This window comes from Lathyrus oleraceus, chromosome 1, assembly GCF_024323335.1.
Source record: "Lathyrus oleraceus cultivar Zhongwan6 chromosome 1, CAAS_Psat_ZW6_1.0, whole genome shotgun sequence".
Classification (NCBI taxonomy): Eukaryota; Viridiplantae; Streptophyta; class Magnoliopsida; order Fabales; family Fabaceae; genus Lathyrus; species Lathyrus oleraceus.
In genome coordinates this window covers 382412533-382423649 of record NC_066579.1, presented here as the reverse complement: position 1 = coordinate 382423649, position 11117 = coordinate 382412533, and the positions used below count along the sequence as shown (strand labels likewise).

At 33.7% G+C, this 11117-nt stretch overlaps 1 protein-coding gene and 1 long non-coding RNA gene across 2 annotated transcripts; one reads left to right on the top strand and one right to left on the bottom strand.

The window, feature by feature from the left end:
• The first annotated feature begins 126 nt into the window (after positions 1 to 126).
• LOC127138337 (protein CHROMATIN REMODELING 35) lies at positions 127 to 8081 on the top strand. The gene is made up of 6 exons (XM_051064764.1): positions 127 to 390; positions 2660 to 3162; positions 4267 to 4647; positions 5324 to 5479; positions 5958 to 7687; positions 7775 to 8081. Exons 1-6 carry the CDS (start codon positions 342 to 344, stop codon positions 7776 to 7778), a joined length of 2823 nt encoding a protein of 940 aa, XP_050920721.1. The 5' UTR covers positions 127 to 341; the 3' UTR covers positions 7779 to 8081.
• On the bottom strand, positions 7975 to 8737 carry LOC127138346 (uncharacterized). The gene is made up of 2 exons (XR_007808753.1): positions 8467 to 8737; positions 7975 to 8393 (listed from the first exon to the last, which is right to left on the bottom strand). It is a non-coding gene; the product is annotated as an uncharacterized LOC127138346 (long non-coding RNA).
• Positions 8738 to 11117: the final 2380 nt, after the last annotated feature.

Here is an 11117-nt window from a genome sequence, read left to right as displayed (position 1 = left end):
GCAATGAACGAACGAAACAACCTTTGATAAACGACAAGCCAATAAATTGTAAGAATTTAAAAACACCAATCAAAACGCATGATTGATTCAGAACCACGCTAAGGTTGACAACACTGGATAATTTCCCTTCCCGCAAAAACTCAAAGCTAGTACAGTATGTAGTACTATTTTTGCCCGAAAACGAAACTCCCACTCCCATTCCCACTCACTACTCAACTCTTCACCTTCCCAAATCTGCAACGCATTTTCTATATCCTCAAAACCCTATTCTCACTCTTCTTCTCCCTAACCTTTAACTAAACCGTTTTTCCCTTCGATTTTCGGTTTTCGTGTAGTGATCGATGGACTCACCGGTTGATTTATCTCCCGCTAAACGCTCAGCTTCAACTGGTATACCATTTTTCATTTCTTTTTTTCTTCAAAATTGTAGCGTAACTGTTTTCTCTCGTTCTGTTTTGAGCTTCATTTTCGTTTTTTCATTTTTCATCTATTTCGGTAACAGATGGATTATTTGCATGCTAATTTGATCGCCATTTGCTCTTTTTAATTCCTGGAAATTGTTTTATTATTCTTTTTTATGCAGATTTATTCTGGCTTTATTAACTTATATTGCTAGTGTAGTGTTCGTGGATCAATTTATTTATTTATATATGATTCATGTTTAGGTCATGAAATTTCTATACAATACGAAGTAATTTTGTAGCAGATGTTTTCGGAATCCTTTTTGTTGCTGCCGGACCTTTCGCTCCACTGTTTGAAAGTGCTGATGCTGGAGAGCATTGAGTTATTCAGCCAGGGCGGGGTGTGTGTGTGTGGCTGTAGGCATAGAAGTGAACATGCACAAAGTAATCCGCTCGTTTGTATGGAGGGTTTTAAAGGAAAAGGGGAAATGAATGATGGATCACATTTTTATTTTAATGAATTATATTCACTAATCTAACAATGTTTTGAACAAAAGGACAAAATGGCATACTATCTTAATAGTCTGACTTAATCCCTTCATAACTCTTTCTTCAAATCCTCCTTCTCCTTTCTTTCAAAACCCTCCGGGGGCATGAATTAGAGGGACAGAGTGGAGAATCCAGTGGCATAAAATGGAGGTAGGCATGGTAACGGGGTGGGGTGGAGAATCCGGAGGCATCAAATGGAGGTAGGCATGGTAACGGGGCGGGACGACGATAAGTTTTCCGTTCCCCATACCTAAACCCGAATTGCAGTTAAATATTTGTTTCTCACTCCAAATCCAAACCGGGATAAATATCTGAATCCAAAATCCGTCCCAAATGGGTTTGGGTATCTCACCCGTCAATCCCTGCACATGAATAATTTTTAAAAAATTTAAACAGTTATTTTTCAAAAACTCACAATATATTCCAAACTCTAACAAACATTAGAAATAATAAATTAAAACAATTTAAAAAGTTTTTAAACATACATTTCAAATATTTTAAGGGTTTAATGGTGATGCACTGACAGTGTAACTGTCATCCAATAAGAATATATCATTTCGCCATGTCATACCAGTATTTTAAAATTTTCAGTCTGACTTGACGGGATGCATGATCGTCATTGATTGATAGTGTAAAATAAACTTACACTGTCAGCGTATCACCCATTTTCTCATATTTTAAATAATAAAATACAAATCAAACATCAATATATTAAATATTCTAAATTATCAATGGGTGGATTCGGAATGATTACTAGTGTCCTAATTACCCGTCTCATATCCATATTTTGAAATTGGGGAAAACCCGAACATAGTCAAAGCCGGTTTTCCTTGTCAAATTTGGGGCGGGTGTTAGCGGGTATGAGTATTGTTGCCATCTAAATCGAGCCGTTAAATGTATATCATTAGGATCTGTTTGCGAGTTGGTTATTGAAGGGTTTTAAAGAGAAAGACTTTGGAGGATTGCGTCTATATTTTGATATGTGTTTGATATTTAAAATATTATGATTATATATGCTAATATATCATATTATTATTATTTTTTTTAATATTTTATAAATTTCATATATATATATATATATATATATATATATATATATATATATATATATATATATATATATATATATATATATATATATATATATATATATATATATATATATATATATATATATATATATATATATATATATATATATATATAGCTCAAACTTTTTTTTATATATATATATATATATATATATATATATATATATATATACACACGAAGGTAATCCAAAGCGAGAACCCTCCCGCTAAAAACACATAATTGATGGCTCAAACTTTTTTTTATTGAAACATTTATTTGGTATGACAAGCTGCCGAATGGAGTTGAATTGGTGTTGGGTCATGTTTAAGGTTAAGTCCAACTGAATTGTAGAAGCCTTTCTCTTGTTACTGTACTTGTATTATACTTCCTTAAAATGCATGCAAAGATGCACTTGTTGGAACGTTTGGAGTTGCACAATTTCATATTCAATGTACAGCCCTTGAAAGAGATTCCTTCAGTTTTCTAGTATAGTTTATGCCACCTCTTCCTTTAATAAATACATGTTCTTATTCATGTATTTCAAATTGTCTAGTTTTAGTTTATTTAAAGCAAAAAAAAGACTTAACGGCTATATTTATATCATGCAAATTTTAATACATTTCATTTTCTGAAACCAGGAACTTCATCTGAGGAAGGAGGCAAAAAACTTAGATTATCAAGTGGCAGCTTAACACATTCACATGTTAATGCGGTAGATTACAAAAATCTACATGCCATCTCAGATCGCATAGATTGTTCAGAGAGCAGAAAGTTTGGAAGCGTGACAAAGGATATTGAAGCCCTTATGACCCAAAGAATGCAAATATTGAGCCCTTACTTCTCAAAATATCCTAGACTTGCCAATCCATTATTGAAAGCGGTGACAAATCATGATGAAGAGACTCACAACTCAGAAAGTAAGAAAGTTACCAGTATGTCACATGAAAATGTCATGGGTTTGGAAAGGGGGCACATTGAAAAGGATGTTTTGACACCAAGAAAAGAAATGGATGTTCCTGCAGCACCAACTGTTGTTATCATTGATTCAGATGAGGAAGATGATAGGGATCAAAAGTATTTTCTTCCGTTTCAAAAAGTTGTTTTGCCAAAACCAGTTCAGTCTCCTGCGTTAAAAACGATCGTAAGCTTTGCCCTGCTTTTGTAGCCCTTTAAATATGCCTTTTATTTGGGTTGTATTTCCCTTGGGCTGATTAGACTGAACTATTGTATTTCATTTTATCATTTTCGGCTGAAGATTCTTGTAAATTCATAATTGACTTTTTCTTGTATTTTTATCTTTTCCTTAATTCTGTTTTTTTTTCAAGAATACATTGCCTTCTTTTTTGTATATGCATAAAACAGAATTTTCTGCAGAAGAAGAGACCAAAGTTATAACTTAGTCTCACATATATTTGCAAGACATGGTTTAAAAAGTTAAACACGTAGTTTATATAATTTATGACTCATTTTATAGTTTTACACTTTTGTTTATTATGTCTTTTGTACCATATATAACTTATCATTATACATCTTTGGCTTTATTCTGTAAAAGATGGATATATCATTTTATTGCATAGCCTAAATGTTGCATTTCTTAGTTTTTGTAGAAGTTCTCTCCATTGAATCCTGTGTTTTAAAGTACATTCTCCCAACAACTTCAATATTTATATGGTGAATTAATCCCTATTCTACTGTAATGTTTCACTGAAGTGAAGTCTGACCTTTTGTCTTAAGTGTCCCAGTTCAGTAATCATTTGCTGTATTGGTAAACTTGAATCTTTCAATACAATATGAAATTTCTGGTGCCTTGTTGCTTGGTAGTTATGCAAATTATAAATTTAGAAATGGAAAATAAAATAATGGATGTATGGATTTATATTTATCTGAATGCCATTCTGTTTCAACCTTCCTTTTTTCCTTTGCTCCTATGAGGCTACACCACCCACCATTATTGTTGAAAGATGTTACATACAGGATTTTCCATTTAATTTTCAGAACAAATTGTTTGAACTTTTTCCAGTGATTGTTAGATGCTCATAAAGGTAGATTCCTCTGTTAAGATTTTGTGTATTAGGATTAAAATTGTAGCCACTTTTCTCGAGAAGATACATGTCTTTCTTTTTCCTTTTCCATGTACAAGTTATTTTTTAATTCTACCTAGCCGACTCCAAAGTGGGAAAAGGAATGCTATTGTTGTTGTTTCATTGACATTCTTTACTAATCTCTGTGCAACAATGCTTTATAGGGCTATCATGTTCCCATTGCTTATCATAAAGAAAGTGCCGATCTGAAATTTGAAACAAGTCTGCATGCCAAAGATAACACACAGAAATATAAAGATGTTTATGTTGGTGTACATGAGAAAGTAGATAATAAGGTTGATGCTAAAACAAGTCTGACTCCTAAAGATAACACAAGAAAAGTTAAAGGTGTTTATGTTGGTGTACACGAGGAAGACGATAATAAGATTGATTCTGAAACAAGTTTGTCTCCTAAAAATGATACAAGCAAAGATAAAGGTGTTTATGTTGGTGCACATGAGGAAGTAGATAATAAGGTTGATGCTGAAGACGAGAGGCTAGAAGATGTTTGGAGGGAGATGTATATGGCAATAGAAACTTCTAAAGTATGGTTACATTCTTTTCATTTTAATTTTCAATAAAGACAACTTTCTTTGTCAAGTAGATTTCTCCCCTACTTGATTGGGATTTTATTTTTCATATTAATTTGTTTGCAGAGTTTCTTTAATATTAATTCTGAGACAAGCATTTTCCTTATGAACACAAAGGGGGTAATTGGAAAAATGGACTATTGTGTGGGAGAATGAGTTGATATATAAAGAATTGTGACACTGTTTCCTTCTTTAACAGGGTTGTTACTTGTTACTTATTAACATGAATGTCCATTAAAGAAGACTAATTAATTTTGTTGATGTTCATTGAAAATGGTTTGTTCATTTCTACCATTATTTAGTATACAGGGCATATGCGGGTGACTATACCGTGGTTAATGTAATTTTATGTCATGAAATCTTCTGAGTTATGATGTTTAACTATTTTACCATTACATTCAGCCTTTCTTTAACTCTATTATGCCTGTTGGCTGTTATATGCATGTTACTTTCAATATCATGTCACTAAAACCTGAGATAGTTGCATATGCATATGCATATCCCTATTCTGTTCTTTGGTTGTTAGCTTTCTTCTCTATCATATTGATCTTTTTTGTTTAAACTTTGAATTTTACTCATTATAATAGGATCTCCTAGTGTTCCTTTTGGATTAATTTAGTACTCCTACTAGGATGTTTCTGCAGATCATCCACCCGAAGAAGAAGAAGGAAAAAAAGATGCTGACTGTGATCACTCTTTTGTTTTAAAAGACGATCTGGGTTATGTTTGTCGCGTTTGTGGGGTTATTGATAGAGGAATTGAAACCATATTTGAGTTCCAGTACAAGGTTAGACACTTGTCTCTGCATTAATGTTCGGATTGCGTTTTAATATATGTCTAAAAATTAGAGGCATTGGTTGAATGTTTCAACAAAGCATAATAAATGAAGAGTGAAGCAGTTAGAATTTACAAGGTTTCAACACAGCATAATAATATGAAGAGTGGAACAGTTAGACTTTACAATGTTACAAAATATCTTATAATTTATGGTTTCTGGTACCTCTTTTGTGGGGGAAATGGTGGTTTATTATATTCAATTCAATTCATAAAACATTCATGAACATCTTTACCGAACCAGAATTATACAATAGCACACTAGGAAATTTTATGGCGTGGGCTCAATTGCTTTATAAAACAGTACCTTCTTCATAATTCTCATTATATATGTTCTGCATTGCGACTTGAGATTACTTATAGTGGGCGCTAGCAAGTGTGCAAAACTGATTTATTAGTTGTTATGTATTATCGTATCATTTTTATTGAAGGTTAAAAGGAGCACAAGAACTTACATGTCCGAATCCTGGAATGGCAAAGCAAAAGATGATATATTTGAAGCTAAGATTGCTGAAGATGATCTCACGGTAACTGAAATTTCAGCACATCCTAGGCATGCAAATCAAATGAAACTGCACCAAGTTGAAGGATTCAATTTTCTTGTCAGAAACCTGGTGGGGGACCATCCCGGGGGATGCATTCTGGCTCATGCTCCAGGATCTGGAAAGACTTTCATGATTATCAGTTTCATACAGAGTTTTCTAGGAAAGTATCCCAGTGCAAGGCCTCTAGTGGTGCTTCCTAAGGGAATACTGTCGACTTGGAAAAAAGAATTTCAGACATGGCAAGTGGAAGATGTACCACTCTATGACTTTTACTCTGTGAAGGCTGAAAGTAGATCACAGCAATTGGAAGTCTTAAAACAATGGGTGGATCACAAGAGTATCCTTTTCTTAGGATACAGACAGTTCACTTCCATTGTCTGTGATAACTGCAATAATAATGTATCAATATCTTGCCAAGATATATTGCTTAAGGTTCCTTCAATTCTCATTTTAGATGAGGGACACACTCCCAGGAATGAGAATACTGATACGGTGCAGTCCCTTGCAAGAGTACAAACACCAAGAAAAGTTGTACTGTCTGGAACCCTATATCAAAATCATGTCAAGGAGGTATTTAATGTATTGAACCTTGTTCGCCCAAAGTTTAAATTGATGGAATCGTCCAAGCCTATTGTCCGGCGCATTAAGAGTAGGATCCATATACCCGGTGTGAATGACTTTTGTGATTTGGTTGAAAACACTTTGCAGAAGGACCCGGATTTTAAAAGGAAAGTGGCTGTTATACATGATTTGCGGGAGATGACCAGTAAGGTACTGCACTACTATAAAGGGGATTTTCTTGATGAGCTTCCTGGCCTAGTTGATTTTACTGTGGTGCTCAAACTTACACCTAGACAGATGCATGAACTTGATAAAGTAAAGAGAATATATGGAAAGTTCAAGATGTCTTCTGTAGGTAGTGCAGTATATCTGCACCCAAAATTGAAACCAATTGCAGAGAAATGTGGTGAAAATTCTATATCTGATGATATAATTGATGATCTAATAGCGAACCTAGATGTCAGAGATGGAGTAAAATTAAAATTCTTTCGCAATATGCTGAACCTATGCGAATCAGCTGGGGAGAAGCTTTTGGTGTTCAGTCAATATCTCTTGCCTTTAAAATGTTTGGAACGTTTAGCTATGAAATGGAAAGGCTGGAGTGTTGGCAAAGAAATTTTTGTAATTTCAGGAGCATCATCCACTGAAGAAAGGGAGTTTTCTATGGAAAAGTTTAACGGTTTGCCTGAGGCCAAAATATTTTTTGGGTCAATTAGAGCATGTGGCGAGGGTATATCGTTGGTCGGGGCATCCCGTGTTATCATCTTGGATGTCCATCTCAACCCCTCTGTTACTCGTCAAGCTATTGGCCGTGCTTTCCGGCCAGGCCAGAAAAGGAAAGTGTTTGTGTATCGATTGATAGCTGCTGACTCTCCAGAAGAGGAAGACCACAATACTTGTTTCAAGAAGGAGTTAATTTCAAAAATGTGGTTTGAATGGAATGAATATTGTGGTGACAGAGCTTTTGAAGTTGAGACACTTGATGTGAAGGAATGTGGTGATCTGTTTCTAGAAAGTCCATTGTTAGGGGAAGATGTAAAAGCTCTGCATAAAAGGTTTGATCAATCTTATCCTTTTGTATATCATAAGAAAATAAGACATTTATTTTGTTTTGTTCTAATTTTTGTTTTATCTGTTGTCAGGTAATCGGTGGCATTCAGTGAACAGTTTTAGCATTAAGAGGGACAGAGAAATGTTTGTATTGCAGAAATCTTCTGTTCTAACATTGCTATTGCATAAACTGATTAGAGAAATGTTTTAAAATCATGTCTGTCTGTCTGGTTTGTTGAGCTACAAATAGTATAGTTGTCTGGGTTCAAAAAAATAGAAGAAAAGCATGAAATCAAATAGAATGAACATAATTTACTAGTTTAAAATGTTGGATGCTGAAATCAAAGCATCTAAAATCGAATATTATATCACAAACTTTAGATTACTGTTTTGTCTTAATTCTGATTTCAGCTTAACGAGAAAACTTAATATAAACAGTTTTCTTGTAAATTTATTTTGTTACCCTCTGATTATAAAGGCTCTCATAAGCCATCTCCCATTGTACTCACTTTGTTAGAAGTCAATGTGGGGCTATGAAAACTCATCTGTTTTGGGATCAAATGTTACTGTCGTTTCTAGCCTTTGAACATTAGATCCGTGGCCAAGTTCAGTTTGGACATAGCAACCAATTATTTGCATCTTTAGTGCCAAATACAGCCACTTTTTCTGCTGTTCTTCAGTTCGTCCTTTGATAGCAGGAACAAACATTCCCTGCAAAAGAAGTTACATGTTATATCAATATGACATATCTCTTTACAAATAAGTAAGATACATATATCCATACCACCCTGACAAAAAAACTAAGGTACATATGATTTATCTCCATAAGATTGCAGATCGTGTCTTAGTGATGCCATTGGATATCTCCCACAGTGCTGCGATAGAAAACAAGGAGGGAGAGTTTTGCTTCCTAGCTATAATGTCAGATATGAATTGTACCCATTTTACCAAAGAATTGCTTCCTAGCTGTAATGTTCTGCTTCCATGTGATGTTTTTGTTGCTTCTATGTTTTTGTCCCACATTAATTTTTTTACTAATAATACAAGTGTTTATATAGTTCATTTATACATAATATGTTGTCAAATGATATTGTAATACGAAGATCAATTGTTTAAAATACTCAAATTAGAGGGACCACAAATGTATTGAAACCGATTTATATTTTAATAATTATAATGGTGGCATCATATATTTTGTCGCTCATGATATTTTTCATACAAACATTTCTAATATTATATATGAACTTGTTCAACTAATATAAGTTTCTAGATTCATGACTAAGTGTAAAGCTTTTTTTCTTCATAGATTCATTTACGGGATCCTTCTATCAAACTATTTTGTGATGAAATCTTCCAGCATCTTTGGAGGCTTAGTGACTCTTCTTGCTCTTGACACTCTCAATTCAGTTTTTTTCACCTCTATTTCAACTATTGGATCTTGTAACATCAGTTCCTTGGGCTTAATCTTCATATTGATTTATAAAAGGGGATTTCTTAATGCATTTTATATGTTTTTTACGCACCATGCAAAATTTCTAAAATGCATCTAATTTTCAGAGATGCATCTCCGAATGCATCAAATAAATACTCAACAGAGACCGTTATGAGTGGTGCCATATAAGTTTTTTTTTTAATTCCAGAGATGCACCTTCAGTATGTTTCAAGAAATATGTTTCATAATTGATCAGTTCAGTAGATTTTTCGGAGGTGTATCTCCGAAAGATTGGGTGGAATTTTGAAATGTTCTATCACCTTTACACATCTCTAGTAGATGTTACTGACGAAATCCATTATCTCCTACCTTACAGAAACAATTGAAGAATTGTGAAGCTTAAGTACCATTCACGGTCGATTGACAATGGAGGGAAGATTGAGTTCAGCAACTTTGAGCTCAAGACAAATGTAGATGTAAGGGTTATGTGGAGTACCTTTTTCCGTTTTGAAACAAAAGCTTCGCTCGAGTTGAAAGCGACAAGTCTAAAATTTGTCGAAGATATTCTTAAGACGTTGAAACGTCCACCTGGATATTGGAGTGTAATGTTGCATTCTATGTTAAAATCATCTATGTAATGCTTATTATGTTATAAGTGTTAATTTTATTTTGTCAAATTACATGTTTTTGTTGTCTACTTCTGATTTGCAGAAATTCTGGAAATGCATTTACAGAAATATATCGGAGATGCATCTCCGGAATTAAAAAAATTCAATTTATAGGGCGCCACTCAGAATGGCATGCGTTGAGTGTGTATTTGGTGCGTCTGAAAATGCATCTTTGAAAACTGAGGGCATTTTAGAAATTTCGCATGGTGCATAAGAAACATATATGGTGGTGTATTAACAAATCCCCTTTGCAAAATTGTTCAAAGTGCAATTTAGTTTTTCAATTTATTTTTCCATCCTTAGAGTTTAGGTCGCATCTTTGAAAATTCAAAAATACCCTCGTATTTTTCGGGGATGCATCTTCAAACACACTAAAGATTATTTTTGTCAAAATATAGTCCGGAGATGCATCTACGAAAATTTATGGGGTGAATTCGCAGATGCATCTCTGAAATCTTTTCTATATGTTTCTTGGCAGAAACAATATCCTAAATTTGTATTTTTTATGAATACAAAGTCATTTTAATTAGACTAGCATTTTCATTATTTGATTCAAACATTAATAAACACGAATATTATAGAAAAATGTATTGTGTTAATTAAAAAAAATTCAGTCATATTACGAACATTATTCTCAAAGTAGTAAAATATACAAAACATCCCAAAATACAAAAAAAAGGTATAACCTACTGCGTATGCCTAATCCTATAACCCCCTGGGTCTTCCTTTGCTGCCGCATCATCGCCACCTATCTCAAACAACCCATACTCAATGCCCTCATATGTAATCCACATAATATATTCTGACAGACCAACAACGCGTCAATGACATGGTCATCCCTGGCTTGCTCATTCTCTAGGATCTCCTCATGAGTAAGCCTAGGTGGACGTCCATGAGCGTCCGATGTCATGACAGGGTGTGAGACATTGTAGAACTAAGTCATGTAACTGTCTGCTTAAGAACACTGACTTGTGACTGACATACTCCGATACTCCATAATGCATGTCTCTAAAAGCTATCTATTACAAATTTGACTACTACCTAATGCAAATATAACAAACTATTTTACCTAATACATTAATCAAAACTCAAAATAAGTTAAATGAGAATGACTGGAGTTCGTTGAGATTGAAATGCTTAAAGTAGAAGTAATATTTATCCTTGAAGAAGCTTGAAAAACGGACGAGATGTATTTTGCTCACGAGTTTCAATGATAACAATTTTTTTTCTTCTGAAAATGAAGAAGAAAAAGAGGGAGGGTATGCCACACGTTTTATATATATATATATATATATATATATATATATATATATATATATATATATATATATATAT

Coding starts and splice junctions, on each gene's coding strand:
- LOC127138337 (XM_051064764.1), top strand. CDS start 342: ATGGACTCACCGGTTGATTTATCTCCCGCTAAACGCTCAGCTTCAACT. Junction 391..2,659: donor TAAACGCTCAGCTTCAACTG/GTATACCATTTT, acceptor TTCTGAAACCAG/GAACTTCATCTGAGGAAGGA. Junction 4,648..5,323: donor TGGCAATAGAAACTTCTAAA/GTATGGTTACAT, acceptor TACTCCTACTAG/GATGTTTCTGCAGATCATCC.